The sequence below is a fragment of the Tachyglossus aculeatus genome, chromosome X2, assembly GCF_015852505.1.
Source record: "Tachyglossus aculeatus isolate mTacAcu1 chromosome X2, mTacAcu1.pri, whole genome shotgun sequence".
NCBI lineage: Eukaryota > Metazoa > Chordata > Mammalia > Monotremata > Tachyglossidae > Tachyglossus > Tachyglossus aculeatus.
Window position 1 is genome coordinate 6,055,740 of NC_052100.1, and position 24,193 is coordinate 6,079,932.

The 24,193-nt window shown below is 43.1% G+C and overlaps 1 protein-coding gene across 10 annotated transcripts in view; it reads right to left on the reverse strand.

The window, feature by feature from the left end:
• Positions 1–34: 34 nt before the first annotated feature.
• MAPK9 (mitogen-activated protein kinase 9) overlaps positions 35–24,193 on the reverse strand; it is a 36,663-nt gene continuing 12,504 nt past the window's right edge. For 4 of the 10 annotated variants that reach the window (XM_038770921.1, XM_038770920.1, XM_038770922.1 and 1 more), the window contains 10 exons: positions 18,802–18,931; positions 17,345–17,403; positions 14,382–14,520; positions 11,698–11,863; positions 10,316–10,387; positions 6,963–7,145; positions 5,177–5,301; positions 4,253–4,316; positions 2,393–2,464; positions 35–1,326 (listed from right to left, as the gene is read on the reverse strand). In XM_038770921.1, the coding sequence (XP_038626849.1) occupies positions 1,184–1,326; positions 2,393–2,464; positions 4,253–4,316; positions 5,177–5,301; positions 6,963–7,145; positions 10,316–10,387; positions 11,698–11,863; positions 14,382–14,520; positions 17,345–17,403; positions 18,802–18,931 (1,153 nt within the window). In that variant the 3' untranslated portion in view covers positions 35–1,183. Of the gene's footprint in view, positions 1,332–2,392; positions 2,465–4,252; positions 4,317–5,176; positions 5,302–6,962; positions 7,146–10,315; positions 10,388–10,709; positions 10,782–11,697; positions 11,864–14,381; positions 14,521–17,344; positions 17,404–18,801; positions 18,932–20,737; positions 20,845–22,468; positions 22,486–24,193 lie in introns of those variants that run through there. The other 6 variants (XM_038770929.1, XM_038770928.1, XM_038770923.1 and 3 more) reach the window with 6 other exon arrangements.

Sequence of the window (24,193 nt, forward strand, 5' to 3'; positions counted from 1 at the left end):
AGGCCTTTCAAAAAAGCAAATCGCCACCATAACATAAAAAAACAGACTGGTATTTAATCTGGTCACCACAGTCTGCAACTCAAGAAATAGGATGAACCTGGACTAATAATCTAGAATTTCATTTGAGTTCACCACTAATTTCAGATGGGAAAAAAAGTCTGTCCAGCTTTACCGGAAAAATAAGATATTTGTAAATGGATTTCCGGCATTGGCAGTGATAGGTGGATATAAAAATCTCTATATCAGGTCCCACTGTTAGAAATACGTCAACTGATTAACCTGTCAAGTCCCAGGATACTTTGATGAACAACAGTTTTCAAAGAGGGCTGCTGGTTTTAAGTGTGAGAACTAATAAAAACTGGACAAAGTATGGAAATCGAGGCAGAATTTTGATAAATGGGACACAGATGAGATTGTGGGTAGCAGAATTCGTTTTTAGCATGTTACCTCTCCAATTCTGAGTCATCCAAGAACTAAAAGAATTTAGAAGAGGATCTAAAGTAGGGCCTCTGCAAATGCTTTGGTTTGATAATGAAGAACATACAAGTTATACGTATGTATGTATTAAGATATTTTACCCTCAGCCAAAATATTGGAGAGCCCCATAAAGACAAAATTGAGTCGTGCATCAAAACAAATTTAAATATTTCCGAAGCCCAAGAGCCAAATACATTCGGTGAAGCATGCTCTAATGGATGCTTGTATTTATGTGGCTTGCAAAGTTTCTCAAAGCACAATCTGGAAAGACACATGATCTCTGAATCCCTAAAGAGGAGAATCCGGGAAAGTGAACCTACCAAGTAAAACACCGCAAACTTCTGGACTCAGATGTGGATGATTCAGAGGTTGGCCAGACAGAAACCCCCCATGCTGGCTACTGTGGTCTCCGGGACCGGTTACTTTGTCATCTACTGGAACTGCTCACCTGAAATAAGCTCAAATGAAAGGGTTCGCGACAGGTCTTTGTTGCTGTGGTTTTTTTTTTTTTTTTTTAGACTTTGCTTTCATTCTACAACATTAAGCGGGCAATCGTATTACGACTGAGTAAGAGCATAGGCATTGCGTTACTAGGACATGCAGGACACAGAGTTTCTCTACTCGGTTTCCATTAACTTACAAGCGATTCAGGCCCAAAGGAAGCAAGAGTCCTTTTTCTAACTTTAAGTCTGCAATGTCTAACGGATCATCGACAACCTTCCAGGGGTCCTGTCAAGGCGTCGAGGCTGCTGTCCGTGTCGGATGCCAATGTCTGCTCTGTTGACATGGACGAAATGTCATTGATAGAGGATGACTGGGACGGGGTGGTGTTGCTATTCACTGCTGCATCTGTGCTAAGTAAACCAGATGTAATCAAATCTGAGGCACGGCGATGCTTCCAACAACAAGGCATCAGGACTACTATTTCCATTCCTTTCCTCCAGATCCTTAGTCCCCCGGGGAAAGATACACTCTTTTTTCTGGCCCAGCTTTTTTTAATACAAAGTTTCTCATTTCCTAAAACCCAGAGTAATACTAAGTATAAAAGAGTAAATATCCATATTCTCACTTGAAGTGCCCAATGTGTGCACTACTCTTAAAGGCTTTCATTCTTTCTCTCACTGCTCTGCTCATTTTTATACCCCACCTCCCCCTCCTCACCTACCCCAGGAGAGAACAAACACAACTCACTACATCACTGCATCCCGTGTCTCTTCCCTTACTCATTTCTCTGACTTTGAAAATGTGGAACTGTACGGTAGATCCACTTTGGCTAATATAATCTGGTTTCCAGGGGGACAGTGAGAGAAGATACAAAATTCCTTTAAATGTTATTATTTTCGGACTCCCATTGGATTAACCCAATTGGGGGGGTTTACACCCCAAATGACCACGGCTGCCCTCTCCTCCAATGAAGAAGCCAAGGAGACATCAGCTATAGCCAATCCCAAAGGAGCTGAATGACCTGCAGCTGGAGGTCATTCAGATGAGACCTTCCTCACTTTAGCAGCTCTGGGGGCTCTCCCATCCCAGGAGCCCCAGAGTGAGGCAGTCAAAGAGGAGTGGGGGAAGAAACTGTCCCCCAAAGTCACTATGCCTGCTGACTGGAAGCTGTGCTCCATCTCATACGGTCTAGGTTTCTCACCTTTGCTGTGCGAAATCGAATTAAAAGGAAAAAAAAAAGCTCTCTTGGAAAAGCTGATCTCTGGATTCACTCTCCCTAGGGCACGGTTTCTCTTGAAATGGTTCGGTTGCTGGAACTTGGACTTCCCTGCCCTATAACAAGATTCTCACTTTCCTGGAAAAAGGTGATCAGCTAATCCTTCATGATCTGTCACTGCCACAAAGCATACTACAGCCGGGCTTTAGAAAAGAGAAAAAGACTGCATATAAAGCTGGTAAACCAACGACTAACCTGAAGATTGATCTTTTAACACACCATTCTTGCTTCTTTCTTCCCAGTCCATTACTTCTTTGTATATTAATTCTTGAAGAGAGGGGAAGATATTTCCGAGATCAATTTCTCACCCTTTATGTCTTTGAAGCTTCAGAAATTTTCAAGAAAGGTGATCTAATTCCAAACTGATGCAGTTAACTACCTTTTGAAGAAGCATGCTGAGCTGAGGGAATGAATATCAGGCTTCCTGGGTTGGCCCAAGGAGCTAATGGGGGGCTCAGAATTAATCAATGGCATTTATTGAATGCTCTGTTAAGCTCTTGGGAGAGGACAACACAACAGCGTTGGTACACATGATCCCTGCCCACAATGAATTTACAATCTAGACATTAAAATAAATTATGGATAAGTACCTAAGGGGGTCGTGGGGCTCAGCGTGGGAAGAATATCAAGTGCTTAAGGGCACAGGTCCAAGTGCACGGGTGATGCACAAGGGAGAGGAAGTACGGGAAATGAGGGCTTAGTCAGGGAGAACCTCATGGAGGAGACATGATTTTAAGACCATTTTGAAGGTGGGGAGAGTGGTGGTCTGCCAGCTATGGGGAGGGAGTTTCAGACCAGAGGGTGGAGGTGGGCAAGAGGTCGACGCCAAGATAGAGCTACAGGGTCTAGGCTGGTGTCAGAGGAGGGAAGTGGATTGTAGTGAGAGATTGGTGAGGTAAAGGTAGGAGGGGGAGAGCTGACTGAGGGCTTTCAAATCAATGGTAGGGACTTTCTGTTTGATGCATAAGTGGATGGGTAAAAACTGGAAGTTACTGAGGAGTGGGGAGACATGAAATAAATGTTTATTTCAGTGAAGAGGCTGAAGTAAAGGTCAAGGCAAGATATAAGGCCTTGGATGAATAAGCAGCAGTTTGGATGGAGAGGAAAGGATGGATTTTAGCAATGCCATGAAGGTAGAACTGACAGGATTTGGTGACAGATTGAATAAGTGGGCTGGAGAAAGATGGGTCGAGGGCAGTGCCACAGTTACGGGCTTGTGAGACAGGAAGGATAGTGTTGTGGTCTACAGTGATGGGAAAGACAGGGGTAGGGCAGGGTTTGGGTGGGAAGATAGTTCTGTTTAGAACATGTGAAGTTTGAGGGGTAGGCAAAACACCCAGCCACTTATCTCCCACAGTGAGGGTGCAGGGGGCCAAGGGCTCCTCAGGGTGGGCCAGCCACGGTGCATTTAGGGCTTGTCAGTCAGGATAACTAAACAGTACCACGGGATTTCCCAAGAGATTCCCAGAGGCTCGTTCTCTCACGCTCTTAATCCCCATTTTACAGATGAGGTAAATGAGGCCCAGAAAAGTGAAAAGTGACTTGCCCAAGGTCACACAGTAGATATGTGGCAGAGCCGGGATTAGAAACCAGGTCCTTCGGACTCCGAGGCTCACGCTGAATCCACTACGCCATGCTGCTTCTCAAATGAAAATAAAATGCTGTTCGCAAAACACTCTGGGACAACCAAGATCTGGCCAATTAATCAATCGACTGGTGATATTTTCTGAGTGTTGACTAAGTGCTGTACTAGCGCTTGGGAAAGTCCAACACAAAACAGTGTCATGACAAGAACTTTTGGACGGAAGCTGAAAAACTATCAGTCTCTAATGGATGTACTTGAAGCAACGTGACAATAAGGTCATGCTCTGGGGTGAGGATTTAAAACCACTCCAAATAAACTGAACTTTCAACAGTGTTGTATAATGAAGTGGTCAAATTTTCAGTCATCACAACTCTGGAAAAATTTGATCGGCGTGGGAGTCTTGATTAAAAAAAAAAAGGGGGGGGGGTGGTGACTCCTAGTTAACAAAAATAACCTCTTCCAGTCATTACCTTTCCATTCTTCAATAGCATGCTCTCTTTCCTCCAACTGGGCATCATAGATTTGAGGTGGTGGCTAAAAATGGAAAGGGGAAAAGCTGTCAAATACTGCCAAAATGAAAATACACAAATAACCTAGTGAAAAATAAAAGGAGAAATGGGAGAGTCACGCTATTTAAGGGGCCCATCTTCACACGTTGAACGTATTTTTGCGATGAATTCCTCTTCAGTTTGGAATGAGAACAATCTTATCGAGTAGAAAACTGGGGGCACTCTCTGATCTGAGACGCTAGAAAAATGAAAGAAACCCTCATAACAAACATCGTGGTGGGCACGGATGTGTGGCTCTTCTGGGGATAAATGTGTCTCTTCAAAGCATCACTCAGGTCACACCTCCTCCAAGAGGCCTTCCCCAATTAAGCTCTCTTTCCCCCAGCTCGTTCTCCCTTCTGCGTCATTTATGCACTTTGATCTGTGACCTCTGCACTGTAAACTCATCTCTAGAGTGTAAACTTATTGTGGGCAGGGAATGTGTCTGTTATATTGTTGTGTTGTACTCTCCCAAGCACTTAGTACAGTGCCCTGCATGCAGTAAGTGCTCAATAAATGACTGGTTGATTTGGACACGATATATGCCCCAACCGCAACCCTGCAGCACTTATGTACATGTCTTTAAATTACATATTACAAACTACTTATTTATTCTGTCTGTCTGTCTCCCCTTCTAGACCGTAAGCTCGTTATGTGCAGGGATTGTATCTGATAATTCTATTGCGCTGGCTTCTCCCAAGTGCTTAGTACAGTGCTCTGTACATAGTAAGTACTCCATAAATACGACTGATTGACTAAGAAAGGAAGCCCACCCATGGACATGGTACCAAAACGGCAACCCCAGAAAGGGAAAGTTAGAGCCATGCACAGTGAAGACATACTTACTGCTTCTGCTTCAGCAGGATCATACCAGACCGTTATATATGGATGCCGTAAGGCTTCATCTACAGAGATTCGCTTGTCGGGATCTATTACTAACATTTTGGATAACAAATCTCTAGCTTGACTGGCTAGAAAGAGAAAGAGGAGATGTGTCAACGTGAACAGAGTCATAAAGCGTATGGCTCTTAATTACTTGAGAAATAAAACTTGGGCAAATGCTGTCATGCTGGCTATGGCTGCATAGATGGGGAAAGTTATCCGGGAGCTCGGATGACGAGATGTCAAAGGTGGGAATCTTTGCTTTGGAAGAAATTTCTAGCAGCAGAGCCCGCACTGGTTAAATGTTGGTTAAAAAGGCAGGGGCCATGAAAACCATCTCAAACTTCATTCGTTCATTCATTCAATCATATTTATGGAGCACTTACTGTGTGCAAAGCACTGTGCTAGGTGGTTGAAAAGAGAAAAAAGTTATTGGGTTTGACTGACTTCCTCCTCAATTCTGCCTCCGGGGGAGGAGATCAGGAGATGGGATCAGAGAGGTGGGAATGGGCAGTCTTTCCGCCAGAGGTGCAGCCGAGGTCGGGAAACACTCAGGTGTGGAGGCCCATGGAATTACAACCGCACTCTGGCTCTGCCACTTGTCTGCTGTGACACCTTGAACAAGTCACTTAACTTCTCTGTGCCTCAGTTACCTCATCTGTAAAATGGGAAGTAAGACTGTGAGCCCCACGTGGGACAACCTCATTACCTTGTATCTACTCCAGTGCTTAGAACAGTGCTTGGCACAAAGTAAGCGCTTAACAAATACCATTATTATGATTATTATTATACTTCCGCTGCTTCCCTCAGAGAAGCAGAACTGTAATGTCTTCTGCTAGGCTTTTCTCTCCTTGAGGGCAGGAATCATGTCTACCAACTCTACTGGATTCTCCAAAGCGCTCAGTACAGTGTTCTGCACTCAGAAGACTGTAAGCTCCATGATGGCTGTGATCAAGTCCACTAATTCTTTTGGGCTCTCCCAAGTGCTCAGTACCGTGCTCTGCCCAAAGTAGACTAAGCTCCATGATGGTTGGGATCGTGTCTACTAACTCTACTGTACTTTCCCAATTGTTCAATTCAGTACTCTGCACACAGTAGGCCGTACGCTCCTTGAGGGCAGGGACCCGATCTCTCAAGCACTCTGGATGCAGTAGACTGTGAGCTCCTTGAAAATAAAGATCATGTCTACCAATTATAGTACTCCCTCAAGCGCTAAGTACAATGTTCTGCACACAGTAAGCACTAACTAAATAAATATCCCTAATTAACTGTCACAATCCTGGCCAGAGCTCCCATAGCTACGTGGACCAGCTGACTATCCTCCTTGGCATTTAGAACACTGAATCATCCCATTTCTGGGCTAAAACTAGTGGAAAGAATATGGAATTAGTCCTCTGGAGCCCTGGGTTCTAATCCCTGTCTCTCTATTTGCCTGCTGTGTGACCTCGGGCGAGTCACTTAACTTCTTGGGGCCTCAGTTCCCTCATGTATAAAAACAGGGATTCAAATCCTAGAGCCCCCTCCCACCCCCATCTTAAAATGTGAGGTTTCTGTGGGACAGGGACCGTGTCCAATCTGATGGTCTTTCCCAAGGTTCAGCACATAGTACATGGTTCCTAGTATGTGTTTAACATCACTAACACTTTTGAAAGGGTCATAAAATACCTCAGAAACCGCCAAATATTTGGGAAATAAAAAGTGTATCTGCATTAGGGAAGCAATTTATACAAAGCATGAAAAGACCTCTTACTTTTCAATTTGTCTCTTTCCGATTCTGATGGGAATATCCAATCTGGGAAAAGCTCTTCAAATTTGATACCAGGATATTTGGGTCTGTTTTCTACATAATTCCTCACAGTAGGCTGTAGCTTCTTCATGAAGTCGGTTGATGGTGTCCCTAATTGTTCAATAACTTTATTCCACTGATCAATATCTATAGGGTCTCTTTAGGAAAACGTAACTGAAAAGATTTACATCCACGGAATACAAAGCGGCACCTTTCATTCAGAAGAGTGCTGAAATCAGCTCAAGTTTGATGACCAGTTAATTTAACTACAGACCTTCCCTCCCCTCCACCTGCTGCTTCCCAATTAGCAATAGTTTGAAATATTGTGCACCCCCAAAGGTTTGGATTTACAGTTTCTTATGCTGCATGTTACTGAAAAGGAAATGTACAGTGCAGGCTTGCACTCATGATGCTACATTCAAAAAGGCTCGTCGCCTTGCAGAGAGGCCAACAGGCTCGAAGTGATCAATGCCCACAATCTACAAGCCTCTAGAGGGAAGATATCAGCGTCCACAAGGGCTGAAAGCAACTGTTATGATCCAGCAACTGAACCAAACAAAGTGTCTGGTTTCTAGCTGCTGGCCCCTGCCCTAAGATTAGGGATCGGCTTAGGTAGGGCAGTATTCATGTAAATGGTTAGGTCACTGTTCATAGAGGAGGCCAGGAGGAAGATCACAGGACAATTCCTTTGCCTTATGCCAGGGTTGGGCCCTAGAGTCCACCTCCCCTCAGTTGTTCTCGAAATGACTTGGCTCTTGCCAGAGTTACCAAGGTAGACGAGAACCCCGAGAACAAGTTGATTTGCCTGTGTCCAAGGGCACGTGCAATTTAAACGTCACTGGCCGTGATGAATGGAAAGTCGGTCCTGACCATTTCTCCCAGGACCACCCCAGTCGCAAACAGAACACAGCTCGAAAGAATGAATGTCTACGCTGTTGGCTTTAGTGTTGATTGGTTTGATGTCCATACAAGAGTACCTGAGTCCGCTATGATGTTTTTCAGTCTCTCTCGTCCCTTGTTCCTCACCCACATTCCTGAGAAGTAGGGACATTCCTACTTTACGAAGCAGGAACCTGGGGTAGAGGAGAGTAAGCTACAAAGAAAGGCTCAAGTCAATGGTGGTCTAAATTAGGAGGCTGGGTGACCTTAGGCAAGTCACTTAACTTCACCTCCATTTCTTCATCTGTAAAATGGGGAGGAAATACCTGTTCTCCTTCCTCCTTAGATGGAGAGGCCCAAGTGGGACAAGGACTGAATCCACCTTGATTATCTCAGGTCTATAGTGCTTGGTAATAGTCAATGCTTAACAACTACCTCAATTATCAATACTATTACTAATGAAGGGAGGTAAAAATCAGACCACTGTCTAGTACGTTTGCTTCTGGAAGAGCAAATCAAAGTCACTGGAGAGTTACCTAGGGATGACAAAAACATATTTTGCTTTATGTGGGTACCAAGGTTAGGGAGCCAGAGACATTCATATCTCCAGCCTCCAACCTGGGAAGAGGAGAACAGAACTTGTCAAAGATGGCAGTATATGGATCTGATCTCTCTACTACTTAAACTGTTAGCACCACATGGACGACCTGATGGTCCTGTATCTACCCCAGTGCTTAGTACAGTGCTTACCACAGAGTAAGCCCTTAAATACTATTGCTATTCTTTGTGCTTTTATAAACACACAGGCTACACTAGAATCCTTACTATCATTTCACATTAATATAAAAACCTTCCCTCTCTGGCACTCAAGTCCTCCTTGACAAACCACACAGGTTAATGCATAAGAGCTGGAGAGCTGTAACTTCATACTTGGCAAGAAAGGCACTTGCTCTGAATTTTAATTTTAAATTGGGTGAAATTTTTCCTTACGGGAGTTTACTTACAGAGTCAAGGCAAATTTTTTTCAAGGTCTGGAACGGAAGAACTGGAGTTGCGAGAGTAGTGCTAAATTTGGCTGAACAATTAATTTCTCCAAACACTTATCACTTAATGGGCAAATGCTCAGCCCCTATTTGCCATAAAGAACATAGTAGATACACAGCTGGATGATGAACATAAATGATAAAACCAAGCAGATCAAATATCCTTCTCTAGCTATATACATAGTATGAAAGCTCTTTAACTTGAAAATGGCTGATGATATGCAGTGATTTTTATCTACTATATGTAGCTCTTCCAAATAAAAAAAAATCAGTTTTCGTTTAGTATACAGGTTAAAAGTTGTCATCTGGAAAACATAAAATTATAAAAATCAAAATGATGTTAACCCAGTGAGAACAAAATAATAAACCCACAAAACTGGGTGGGGGGGGCTGTAAAAACATGTAACAACTAGCGGAGGACAGTAAGCATTCGTAAAAAGCAAGATTAATGAACCTATTAAACATAGCATACATGCAACTGAGGTAAAATGTATGTAAAAAAATGTGTTAGGGTGAAAAGATGGACTAAGAATCAAAGAATGCATGTGCAAGGGAAGGATAAAGACATGAAAAAATATTTTCTCAACTGCTCTCTTTATGCTACCAAATACTTAGTAATATGATCAGCTGCCTATAATTTTAACTTTTATAATATGCGATCCTGCTATTTATGGTATGCCATACCTTGAAGCATTTTTAGGTACAACAACAAAAAAACAAACTGGGTGACTTTATTTCCCCTATTAAAAATGTTAGGTAGAGTAGCACTAGATAGATGCACTCCACCAAGTCTCTCAAAAAAATTTTGTTTTAGAAATTTCTGTTCAGATTTTAAGCTATGAAAAAGTTGTAAACCCCATGGATAACGTTAAAGACAGGTTAGTAAAACATTACAAGTCCAGCATACTTTTGCTGTGGTTTTAAATGGTGAACTTAGCCTGGTAGAGTTACTTGATAGAGACACACAATTTTTTTTCCCCAACACTTGAAGCTACTGAACTTGCCCCACCACACCCCCTCAAAAAACCAAACAAAAAACCCCAAAAGACCTAAACATTTTCATTAGCTATTTTAAGGTTATTTAAATTCCAATTAAGTATAATCACTTCATCACATTAAGGCTCCTGGTCATTTGCAGCCAAATGGCATTTGCAGACCGCAGACATTTGCAGACTGTCATGCGGAGGGGAAGAAAAGATAAAACTTGGCAGTTTGGTAAAGCGCAGCTCCTTCAGCAAACATGATAATCAGACCATTCAGAACCCATACTCAAGAAGAAGGAAGTTTCCTTTCTGAGCTCTCATGCTGCAGATAATAAAGCATATTGTTTTGGCCTCGGGAAGTTTTGGACAGGGCGGCTGGGAGGTGGGGTCAAGGATGACTGGGGAAGGATACGATCAGTGCCTTGGAATATCACACAACCTTTCACCAGTTCTCCCATGATGCACCCCACTGACCAGATATCAACTGAAAATAAAATGAAATGATAAAATTATGAAGTGTCATGAACAAAATAAAGGGGCGGGGAGGAGAAGGGAGAGAATTTCAGCATCTACACTAGACACACAAACATGGAAAAACAAACAAATTGCTAGATAGAAATGAGTTTTTGTCTAATGTTGCCCTCCTTTTTTCCCTTCAAGCTTTCAATTTGACAGAGCCAATGCAGACAAAACTATCTGCTTCTGATAAACCATGTGGGTATGTCTCCGCTCCGTTCTAAAGCTCCGCTAATTATACACACAACATCGATTTCCTTTCTACTTCTCTAAGCCATTGTGAAGGATACAGTCTCTTCCCGGAAACAGGACTTTATGGAGGACCATTTCTGCCATAATGCACCCAACAGACCAGATATCCACTACCAACCATTAGGTTCAATGAGAACATAGATGAAAGAATTAGCCGAAAAACAGTCCCACACCGACCTTTCAAAGAGCACCATTTGAAAAACTCATTTCCCGCCCCCGCCCAAAGGCTTCAATCTGAGTTTATTTGGATACTTCCGTAGGCCAATTCTCTACTCTTACTGTAATTCCACCAGGTCAAATGGGCAGTATTTCCAATGGTCCTCCAGGAGGGGTTGAATCAGCAAGGGTCTCCTTATGGATGGGAACTTATTCTGATTTCCCCCCAGCCCCGGGTCCTGAACCCTACAACCATAGTGCAGGAGACATGGAGGGGGTGTGTGTGTGTATGTGTGTGTGTTTTGTGGGGCGCCCGCATACTGAAAAGAAAGCAGGGAAATCAGAGGACTGGAGCAGAAAGCGGCTGCCAATTTCTCTTCTCTAGCCTTTCCTTTCTTCAAGGATTTTCACCTCCCCCATGAATCTTGGCTCCCTGTGGGAAATGAATTTCCGCTACCAGCCAAATGCCAGGAACTGCAGCTCTGCTCCTGGAGGGGACACAGGGGGAATGGATCTGTAGTTTGCCAGTGGAAAGAACAAGCTCCTCTTGGGTCATTTAGTCATGAAGACATGGCAGGAACCAAAAATGCCTTTGTTTCCCTTTAAAATAGCTTACGACTGAAAAAGAGGACAAGAGCCTTCCCCAGAGGGCTCAGCGTGAACAGCTTCAACAGGAAGCTTTCCCAATTTAAAAATCAGCTATTTCTAATGCTTCCCAGAAAATGAATTGTTTTCAATTCTACAGATTGACTGTAGGGTCAAAACAATTTGTCTATTTTGCAATTTATAGAACAGTTAGAGTTCTCTTCATTGCTTCGTGAATCGTCCACTAATTCTAAGAATGGATTTCTGTACAAATCGTGCTCTCACCGTTTTCTTTGTAGCCCATTCCAAGGATAACTTCTGGTGCTCGGTAATATCTCGTTACTACATATGGAGTCATCATAAAATTCGTACATGCTGTCCTGGCCAGGCCAAAATCAAGGATCTTGAGAGTGCAGTCTGATTTTACTACTATGTTGCTGGGTTTTAAATCCTGGAGAATAAATGGCTTCAATTAATAAAATCAAATCCACCAAATGGAAAAAATGGCTTTAAAACAAAATCGTCCCGAGGCCCCAGTTCCTGACGAAAATCGATTAGCCGTTCTCATGTCTGAAAAGGAGGTAAGTAAAGGGAGGAGAAGGAACTTATTAGTAATTGTGGCATTTGTTAAGTGCTCACTTGGTACCAAGTACTGTACTAAGAGCTTGGGTAGATATAAGATAATCAGGCCAGATTCAGTCACATGGACCTCCCAATCTAACGAGGGGGCTCTCCCAAGTGCTTAGTGCTCTGCACGCAGTCAGAACTCAATAAATACAATTGATTGATCGATGGAGAACAAGTCTTGAACCCCTATTTTGCAGATGAGGAAACTGAGGCCCAGAGAAGTGAAGTGAGGTGCCTAGGGTCACAAGGCAGATAAGTGGTAGAGCCAGGATTAGAACTCAGGTCCTCTGGCTCTCTGGCTCTGAGGACCGGGTTATTTCCACGGCCCCACTGCTTCTCAGAAATGGGAGGACTGGCATACATGACCAGTGGAGGCCCGCTCTATCAGGAGAGGGCAAAGGTGTTGCCCTCGGACTCAACCCACTCTCCAGCCCCTCAGGGCTTTTAGGTTAACCCGTGCTCCAGCTGTCGTTGGCTACCACAAAGCTGGGGCTTAAAACTGAAGCATCTCAGGACCGGACCAGTGGACCAGTGCCTCAGTTGGGTAGTGGTTCATCTGGCTCCTCTGTGTTCTGGGCTGCCTCAACTCAAGCTACAGAGTGACAGCCTAAGAGCCGTAACGTGGGATCTGTATGCTGTGACATTGCTGCAGTCCAGAAAGTATCACAACTTGGCCATACTGGATTTATGGCATCATAATAATCAGTAAAAAACAAACTGGGTGAGGGGAGGATTTTGAATGGGGAGGGGTAGTCGCATGTTTCTTTTTGAGGTTACGTTTTGTAAACTCTAGACTGCAAGCTTGCTGTGGGCAGGGAGCGTGTCTCCCAACTCTCCCAAGCACTTAGTAGGGTGGTCGGCATCCAGTGCGTGCTCAATAAATGACTGATGGTAGCCAATGTGAGCTAAATTTCATAGTAACGATGTCTCTCCCATTTAACACTTGGTGGCAGCACTAGATTTCACTTTCAAGGAAAAGAAATTCATCTCTGCTACAGAGAGGGAAAAAAATGGATCCGAATCCAAAGTGAGGAAGGAGGGTGTAAAATTGCCAACTTTTTGCACGAATGATATTAACTTGCTACTATTTAGTGTTCTCGAATGAGCAGTTCAGTCTAGTTCCTGTACACTCTAAGGTCATTATGGGCAGGGAACGTGACTGCTAATTCTGCAGCACTGTACTCTCCCAAATGCTCTGCTCTGCACACAGTAAGTGCTCAATAAATACAATTGATTGATAGTTAAAAGCTTGAAGAGAGTACAAAACAGTCAAGGAGGCTCGTTTCACAGAACAAGAGTCATGCTCCTGGTCTTATTATTGTTCCCCATTAATTCTTAGTCCAGTGAGGCCACTTGAAACTAAAGGTCCCAGTTGTGATACAAGCGCTTTAGAATACACTCCGAAAATACCTTTATTTTCTGCACTATTCGAGATCAAGTACATACCATCCAAAAAAATGCTGACCCATTTCAATTGGCTCTAATACCGCACACGATGCAGTCAGCCCAAGAGTGCGGCGTTTCAGTAGGCCTGAAGAGGGGTTAGATGCTAGCAAAAAGACACCAGGCTTTCCTGGCTACAACACAACCACTGGGGAGTTAAAAAAAAAAAAAATCCAGGCCATGTTTTGAAACTGCCAGCAAAAAGCAGTCTGGATTCCCCAAGCAGTCGACCTGAAACATCTCCCCAACCTTTTCCCTTACTTTTGATCGGCAAAAAGGAAAGATGGGGAGTATGGGGCCCTGTCAGCCCCATTTGTGGATCAAGTTTAGGAGTTTATTCCATTAAACTGAAGGGAGGCTTGTGAGCTTTCTCCGGGGCCAGATTGAACTCGGTTTCTCCAGGGCAGGAATGATGTCACAGTTTGCTCTGGTGAACCCCTCCCCATTCTTACCCCCACCTCAACAAACATGATGTCTCCCAGGGAGCCCACATCGGCTCCCACAATACTAATAGTAATAATATCTATGCTATTTGTTAAATGCCTACGAGCCAATCACCAATCAGATTCTTAAAACAAAATCTTCTAAAACTTGGGGACCTAAGAATTGGAATTTCAGTTAAATCGAAGTAAATGTTTCATTAGACCGTAAGCTCCTTGAGGACAGGAAACTCATCTTCTACTTCGTGGAGTGCTTTTCAAGGTCAATCACCATTTCATTACAAAAATGTAGAAATCAATTCTGTCTCCCCCCCGCTAAACTGTGAGATTGTAGTGGGCAGGAAATGTCACTGTTTACTGTTGGACTGTCCTCTCCCAAGCGTTTAGTACAGTGCTTTGCACACAGTAAACATTTAATAAATATGACTGACTATGAATGAATACATCATCACCACTTACTCTGTGGATGATCCCGGCTGAATGGAGATGTTTAATTCCACAAAGCATCTGATAAAGAAGGTAAGACATTCTTTCATGGTCCAATTCCATATGAATAACCTGGCACAAGTTAGCATCCATCAATTCCATAACCAAATACCTACCAAATAAGAAGTCAAAAAGCGTTTAAGACAAATGTTCATGAAAAGGATCTCATAGTTTAGAAATGGGTAATCAAACTGGAATCTCTATAATCTGGTGTTCCAGTTTACCGACCCGCGGAATCAAATGAAACAAACACATCTCACTTCAACAATGATCACATTCTACAATCTCTTTGAAAAGAAGTAAATGTATAAATAAGATACATGTGTAATGCTATTCTAAGACCACAATTAACTATCTGTTTCTACCAGGTGTGTATATTTAGTGTACTCTCCCAAAGGCTTAGTACAGGGCTCTGTACACACTAAGTGCTCAATAAATAAGACTGACTGATTGCCACATTTAAGTTGGGCATTACTCAAATACTGACAATAGATTATTTACATAAATAAATATACAATAAATATATTCATAATTTGTATGAATTCATATAATATATTCATAATATATATTCTATATTCATAAATATAGAAAAAAGAAATGACTCTAATATAGACAATTGACACTTCATTACTTGTAGGCATTGTGTGGGTACTGCTATTTATATAAGATTTAACACTTTTAATTCTTTTCAGGACAGCTATTGAATAAACAGGCAACTAGAACATTGCAGCTAGTTGAGCAGAGGAAGCGTAATTTAATGCTACATTAAGAAACACATAGGCTTAAGGCACTGTGGCTAGTGTACGGTACTTGATTTAGTTAAAAGAGAGCTTGCTGATATTAATGCTTGGTTACTAGTTCGATCCATCATTAGCATGTATTAAGTGCCTGCGTCCAACCTAATTAACCTGTATCTATCCCAGGGCTCAGAACAGTGTTTGATACATAGTAAATGCTTAATACCTTAAAAAAAAGAGGAGGAAGGATTGGAGCACATAAGATATGCACCTAAGGGCTACCAAGGAATGTAATAATAATAATAATGATGGCATTTGTTAAGCGCTTACTATATGCAAAGCACTGTTCTAAGCACTGCGGAGGTTACAAGGTGATCAGGTTGTCCCACATGGGGCTCACAGTCTTCATCCCCATTTTACAGATGAGGGAACTGAGGCCCAGAGAAGTGAAGTGACTTGCCCAGTCACACAGCTGACAATTGGCGGAGCCAGGATTTGAACCCATGACCTCTGACTCCAAAGCCCGTGCTCTTTCCACTGAGCCACGCTGCTTCTCCAATGTACTTACGTGTCCTCTAGACTAAGCTCGTTGTGGGCAGGGAACATATCTACCAACTCGGTTATCTCTCTCAAACGCTTAATAAAGTGCTCTGTACATAATAAACACTCAATAAATATCACTCATGATGAAGAGAATGTGGGGGTGGGAGTTGGGGGATAGAAAATGGCAAGGTAAGAGATTAATTGTGTCTACCAACTCTGTTGTATTGTATTTTCCCAAGTGCTTAGTACAGTGTTCTGCACACAGTGAGTGCTCAATAAATCCCACTGATGGGTCTGGTGAGGAGGTCGTTGGTGATCTCAGAGAGCGCGGTCTCATGGTGTGAAAGGGGTGAAACCAGATTCCTGGGGTTCAAGAAAAGAGCTGGAAGGAAGTGGAAGAGGGGGCACAGGCTCTCAACTGGTATCTTGCTGCAGTTCCCAGTAGGGCTGTCGACTGCAGAGAATAATTTTTACGGGTGGCACGATGAAGGCATTTCTGGGGGTGCATGGAGGGGGAGGCTGGATCAGATGTGGTGGAGTCTGGGGGCATCCCCTGGGCCTAACCTGTACCTAGCAGGCACTTTGGACAGAAGCGACCAGCAAGCCGCCTTAGAGTAGGGGTGGGGCCCAGGCTGGAAGGATCAGATTGGGGGGCTCCTGCCTGTCACACCGGGGGGTGGGGGCGAGTGATGGAGTCTTCCGAGGAGGAGGTCCCCTGATCAGCATCTTGGGGGACAGTGCCCTCCCTGCCTCTTGGAGAAAACTGAAGCCCAGGATGGGGCAGGGGCTGGCCGGCTACAACCGGCAGGCAAGGAGCCCAGCTGCCCAGAGAGAGAACTGGATCCCTCATCCGCGATGAGATCCCTGTGTGGCAGCCCCCCGGGTCCATGTAAATCCGGAACATTCTACGGGCTGGGCGGATACCACCTATTTCGGCTCAATTTCACAGCCAGGGGGTGCATTTATGGATAGTTGGTAGTCCTGTTTTCACAAGAGGATTTCCTCTTCTCCCACTCCCTTCTGCACTGCCCTGACTTCCTCCCTTTATTCACCCCCTCCCCGCAAACCAGCCCCACAGTACATATGGACATATCTGTAATTTATTTATATTATATTTATTTATACTGTAAGCTCATTGTGAGCAGAGAATGTATCTGTTTATTGTTGCACTGTACTCTCCCAAGTACTGTGCTCTGCACACATTAAGCGCTCAATAAATACAACTGAACAAATGAATATTTGCTCAGGCTCATCACTGACGTGTACTTTGGTATTCTCTCAAAGATAGCATGGCTTCCTCACCTACGGCTGGATTATTTCTCTTGACCACAGAGAGGAGGTGGTGGGGGACAATCTAAGGAGCTTTCCAGACCTCTTTTAGACTGTGAGCCCACTGTTGGGTAGGGACTGTCTCTATATGTTGCCAATTTGTACTTCCCAAGCGCTTAGTACAGTGCTCTGCACATAGTAAGCGCTCAATAAATATGATTGATGATGATGATGATGACCTCACCACCGGGAGTCTCACTAGACGGTGACACGGGGAAAGATTCTCCTTTGTTCAGCTCGACTCCCCTCTTACTTTGAAAATGGCTGCTGACATGAATTTGTACCTGCCTTGTTTCAAGAGAGAATGAAAGAAAGTACAATACTTACACATCTTGAAATTCTTCTAGAGATTTTTGTGGTGTAAACACATTCAACAAACTAATTATCTGAAAAAAGAAAAACAAATTGTAGTGTGTACAATGTCACATTTAGCTTTGGTAGTCACAAACGTCAACATAATGAGAAAAGCTCTTATGCTGGAAAACACCAACAAGATTGAATACTTCTTTTGACTATTAAAACGTTCCAGCAGAGACATTTTATAGCATCCAAATTAAAAGGGAAGACTAAAATTCTCATCCCTGAATCACATTCATTCTTAAGAAATACGTCACTCAAGTTTTTTTACTAGCCTAAAATTCTAGAAACACTTAACAGAGGTTTAGACATCAAATCCAAGCCTAACTTTCCTCCAAGATTTGAGACTAAAACAAGGTGAGTCTACGGTGTTTTCTGGCTATTGATACAACAAGGTGCTAATTCCAATTTTAAATGCAGAACCGTTCATTCAAAAAAAAATTATCCTTCTTAAACAATATCAGCCTAATGCTGATAATGTGAATCTTCACATTATGCCTAAACTATCTGTCTTTCAAAATGACAAGATCAAAATAACCAATTAGGGTCATGAAAACCACACCTTTGCCCACTGCCACAAGAACAGAGGATTCCTGTTTATACAACTGGATGTTGTTTTCAATTAGTTAATCCACAATGACAACTGGGCCTAGTTACCGGAAAAGGCTCCAACAAGACAGAAAGGAGCAGTTATTTAGATATTTAACGTTGTAGCCTTTTGACCAATGCAGTCAGCCATATTTACTTAGACTAGGAGCTCCATGAGGACCAGGGACTGTGTCCAACCTGATGATCTTGTCCCTACCCCAGTGCTTAGTACCGTGCTTGGAACATAGGAAGTCCTTAATAATAAAAATAAAAACAATAATAATATTCCAGGGTTGCCGGAGAGTTTCTTCTCTCTTGACTGCGCAACCCAGGTGCCTCTCTCCCTCGGCTCCCCCTGAAATCTACTGTGGACATCCTTGAGAGTGTCATTTTCAGGTCCTCAGTGGTGACTGGTATTATATTACACACCTGTACTCTCCCAAGTACTTAGTAAAGTGCTCTGCAAACAGTAAGTGCTCAATAAAAACCATTGATTTCTTGATTCATTATAAAAAATGGGTGTCAAAAATGAGGCCATTCTCAAAGTTTTCCAGACTTTTAAATACTGTTATTTTTTTCTAGCTACCCATGTGAGAGAGTGGAGAGGATTAGCTTTTATTTTTTTCCAATTTGCCCTGTGTATTTCTGAGAAATAAAGCATAACCTAGATAACCCTTTAGTGTAACGATTCTTTGAACTGTTAAACCAAGTTTACCATTTTGTTATCCCCAACAAGTAGATTTGCTCCTCTCAATTCAACAAGAACACCACATAAATAGAACTTCTGTGATTTTGTTACTTCGGTTATGAAGGGAAAAAAAAAAAAAAGAGCAACTTACATTTTTATGATTGACACATTTTAACAGAACAAGTTCTCGATAAGCTCGCTTGGCATGAGTTTGATTCTGAAAGGGACGACTCAGTTTCTTTACCGCCACATTGATTCCAAGGACGGTATCAAATGCAGCACTGTAATTGGGATAATACAACAAACATTCAGGTTAGATCTAGGCTGGGGGATGCCACACATTTTGGTGAAGCTTAGGTTGCTTCGCCTTTTTCAAGAGCAACAAAGCTAAGGAAACTCCTGGGCTTTCTTTGGGAAGATTTATGGAAACCCAAAGGGCTCAGAAGTCTTCCCTATCATTGCACGATTAGGCTCCTGGAGAGATTCTGAATGAGAACGCCAGAGTTTGAGGTGGTTCGTCTGACTTGTTCTCAAACAGTGTGGCCGAGTGGAAAGAGCCCAGGCCTGGGCGTCAGAGGATCTGGGTTCTAATCCCGGTCACTTGCCTGCTGTGTCACTTTGGGCAAGTCACTCATCCTCACTGGGCCTCAGTTACTTCATCTGTAAAACAGGATTTAATACATTTTCCCTCCTAGACTGGGAGCCTCAAGTGGGACAGGGACTGTGTCCAACCTGATTAACTTGGATTTACCCCAGTGCTGAGTACAGTTCTTGACAACAGAGTAACAAATGCCAGTATTACCACTTTCCAATTTAGCCTGGTCAGCCTCTCACACTTGGCGGGCGGGAATCTTAAGATTTCACTCAGGCATGTTCAGTTTACCCTGCACGTTTTTGATCAAATACTGTTGGGGAATTGAACGTTCTTCCAACAACGGGAATGATCCCGATGGAACACAATTCAGTGTCTGAAGACACAGTTGTGCGCATGTGTGAGGCACCCGTCAAACCGGGCATGTTCCACTGCAAATTTTTCTCAATGGAAGCTACATCAGGAATAAAACCTCTGTGCTGTAGGACCATCGACTGTATAGTTAGGCATGTGGAATTACCACAGAGCATGGATATTCTTTTCACAACAAAAGCCAGGTTTATTTTGTATTTAAGACGGTACTTTAACCCTTCAGCCACTAAAAATTCAAAAAAATAAAGGTTCCGACTGCATCTGGGAAAATGAAGATTCCGTGTGATCTTGGGCAAGTCACTTAACTGCTCTCTGCTTCAGCTTTCTCATCTGTAAAATGGGGATTCAACATCTGTTTCTCCCTTCTGCTTAGACTGGGAGCCTCATGTGGGAAAGGAACTGTGCTTGGCTCCAGGGCTTAGTACAGAGCTTGGGACATTAGCACTGAGAGCTCACTGTGAGGAGGGAACGTGTCTACCACTTCTGTTATAATGTACTTTCCCAAGTGCTCAGTACAGTGTCTGCACACAGTTAGCGTTCAGTAAATACCACTGATTGATGAACAAATACGGCAGTTATCATTATTATTAAGGGAACCAAATGAGAGTAATTGGGAAAGAAAAATAAGACAGCATTTCCATCCACTCCATACATTTTTCAGAGGTGAAAGAGGGAGGAATACACACAGTGGACAATTACTTGTAAGAGAAGCAGCGTGGCTTAGTGGAAAGAGCACGGGCTTGGGATTTAGAGACGTGGGTTCTAATTCTGGCTCTGCAGCTTGTCTCCTGTGTGACCCTGGGCAAGCCACTTAACTTCTCTGTGCCTCAGTTACCTCATCTGTTAAATGGGGATTAAAACTGTAAGCCCCACATGGAACAACCTCATATCTTCCCCAGCGCTTAGAACAGTGCTCGGCACATAGTAAGATCTTAACAAATACCATAATTATTATTATTTTTATCCTCTCAGGTGAGCACTTTTATTTAGGGACAGAGACTAAATCAGGAACCTCTTAGCTCACTTCCCATTCACTTGTTTTCTTGGTTTCATTCTTATTCCCTTTTGGGCATTTTTGCCACATTCTCTGGACATTTGACAAGATTAAGTGACACATTTTTACCTCCCCTGTTGCCTCCAGTACAACCCAAGATGATCACCATGGGCCCAATTTTTCAGAGCGGCAGGTTCAGCTTCCTCTGCAGGGTGGGAACGAATGTCCGCTCCACCCACAGCTACATCGGCACCAGTTATTAGTGTTTACGGGGTCCCGTCTTCTTTGTGGCCCATCAGCGGAGACCTTTAAGGTGCTGCACCTAATGCTCACTGTCTTCAATCCTGCTTGGCGGCAGCTGGGGAAATCCATTTTCCTACCCTCTGGTCCAGGGCCCCCTTTGCTTGGACCGTCCCGCGTTAAATTTACAAGCGACATAATCCTTGCGCCTAAAAGAGCTTTCTCTCTAGGAGGGGTCAGCAGTTTTAAGGCATAAATAACAAGCAAGCAGTAAGCTTTCGCTTACTCTTATCTCCATCAGGGCACCATAAAACGACTGCAGGGCTGGCAAAAAGAACAACCTTTTCCCTGCTGGCGAGGAACCAGAAAAGCAGGAATGAGAAAGTTATAGCAATCGCTCTGTGCCAAAGCCCTAATTAACCTTTCGGCGGTCAACCCCAAAATTAACTACTACCAAAACGGCTAGACATTGCACAGAACTGTTGGATTAAACCAAGAATCACCACCATCCTGATTCAACAGCTTGAACATATCTTCAGTATTGGTTCAGAGAAAGTGGGGAGACTGGGATCATTGCAAAAGGAAAAGGAAAACAAAACAAAACCATGTATTAAGCCAAGGATAAACTGTGCATCATACATAAACGTTGACATTACCGCAGTTGCTCTAATCAGAGAGATTGATTTTTCCTCTAGACTATAAGCTCAGGATGGGCAGGGAACGTGCCTGCTAATTCTGTTGTATTATACTCTCCCGAGCACTTAGTTCAGTGTTCTGTGCATGGTAAGTGCTCAAAAATTCCACTGTAACTGATATCAAATAACTTCCACTAAAGTTAGAGAAGCAACATGGCTCAGTGGAATGAGCACGGGTTGTGGAGTCAGAGGTCATGGGTTCAAATCTCAGCTCCCCCACTTGTCAGCTGTGTGACTTTGGGCAAGTCACTTAACTTCTCTGTATCTCAGTGACCTCATCTGTAAAATGGGGATGAAGACTGTGAGCCTCCCAGGGGACAATCTGATCACCTTGTAACCTCCCCATTACTCAGAACAGTGCTTTGCACATAGTAAGCGCTTAGTAAATGCCATTATTAAGATTATTAAAGTTGCATATTAGTCAAACTTCCAGGTTTATAAATCCACAAAACAGCCGGCTCAATTCCAGGATGTAGCTGTCCTGAACCAGTCGAATTGTAGGGGTGGGTTGTACTGATTTGGGAGGACCTGAGAAACTGCTTTCAGGAGCAGGGTGGAGACGAGCATGCCAATTTATGCTTCTAACAGCTGATGTCACAAATGGAAACTCTCTGAGATGAAGAGAGTTGCATTCCCCACTGTCACACCCTTCTAGACCAGGTGCAAAGTTCTGCACAGAATGGATGATTCCCATCCGGTAACTGACATGCAAGAAGATTCCAGGGGAAAGAGTATGGGACCGAGTGTCTATTAAGCAGTGGTATGTATTGAGTGCTTACTGTTTGCAGAGTACTGTACTAAGAGTCTGGGTTCTAGTCTTAGCAACGATACTTCCAAACTCTCTGACCTCGGGCAAATCACTTACCCTCTCTGGGTCTCAGTTTCTTTCTCTGCAAAATAGCCCTAAAATACCTTTTCTTCTTACCTCTTTAGACTGTGAACCCCTTGTGGGACAGGGACTGTGTCCAGTCTGATTAACTTGCATTATTCCAGCGCTTATCACAGTACTTGGCACATAGCAAGCACTTAATACATGTCGTCATTATTATTATAATCTCAACCTGGAAAAAGACAACCTGAAAGGACAGCAGGTCAAACGCAAATTGCTTATTTTCTGTTTTAGTACATAGATACCAAGAACTTCCTAAATACTCTGAGGAGCCAACCACAAGTCTCCCATTACATTAAAAAAAAAGTTTTCAAATATACTGTCAGAGGTGGGAAGTACCCTTGATTCTGAGACTTCTCAAACTGAGGAGAGGACAGTTTTAATTTGACAGTTATAGTCTTTGGCCAACTTATCTTCCTAAATGGCTTCTGGCAAGCCAGCCTGACTGGAGGAAACCTGCTTTGAAACTACTGCATGCTTCATCTTTCAAATCTTTCCTAGTATTTAAACTGGAACTTTTTGGTCATTTTTTTTTTAATGATACTTATGAAGCACTTACCATTTACCACTACGTGCCAGGCATTGTACTAAGCGGTGGGGAAGATACGTGCTAATCAGGTTGGATACAGTCCATGTCCTACATGGGGCTCATGGTCTTAATTCCCATTCCACAGATGAGATAACTGAGGCCCAGAGAAGTGAAATAATTTGCCTAAGGCCACACAGCAGACAAGAGGTGGAGCTGGGATTAGAACCCAACTTCTCTGACTCCTAGTCCCATGCTTTTTCCACTAAGCCACACTGCTTCTCATCTGCCACACATCCAGAGGCTCCTGCTCAGCTGTAAACCACCTACTTTCACTTAAAATAAAAGCTTCATGAATTCTCAGAAGCAAACTGAAGAATCAGGATAATTTCTTATACTATTTCCTCACAATTTAAGAGACAAGATCAATACATTATTTTGGAAGAAGCTCATAAGTTTGGCTCTCTGACAACTCTAGAAAGAACCTAAATTATAATAATGATAAATAATAACAACTGTGGTATTTATTAAGTGCTTACTATGTGCCAGGCACAGTACTAAGCGCAGGGGTGGATACAAGCAAATCGGGTTGGACCCAGACCCTATCCCATATGGGGCTCACAGTTTTAATTCCCATTTTACAGATGAAGTAACTGAGGCACGGGACAGTGAAGTGACTTGCCCAAGGCCACACAGCAGACAAGTGGCAGAGCTGGGGTTAGAACCCATGACCTTCTGACTCCCAGGCCACTTCATCACACTGCTTCTATAAAGAATTTCCCTGTGCAAATACAAGCAACCACAACTTTAGATCTAGTTGGAATTCAAGTCATGAATTTTAAATTTAGTCTAAATGACAGACGGGTCCTTCAAATTGGAATCAGTAGATTTGGGAAACTGACCTCAATAAAACAATCAGTTGTTTTTTTGAAAATAATTCCTGCTCTATAGATTATAAGAACCCTGTGGACAGATATCACCTTTGCCAACTCTGTTGTACTGAACCTTCCCAAGTGCTTAGTATAGTGCTCAGCTCCCAACAGGCGCTCAATAAATATCACTGATTGACTGATTACCATTGGTGATGTGAATCTTTAGCCTACTTGTTTCCTTCTTACAAGAGAAGGGGACGTTCACTATTTCACACAAACACTCTGACTTTGCTCTTCCAACACTTGAAGCCACAAACAGAAACTCAGAGATAGTGAAAATTAAGAAAACTGGAGGAATTGCCC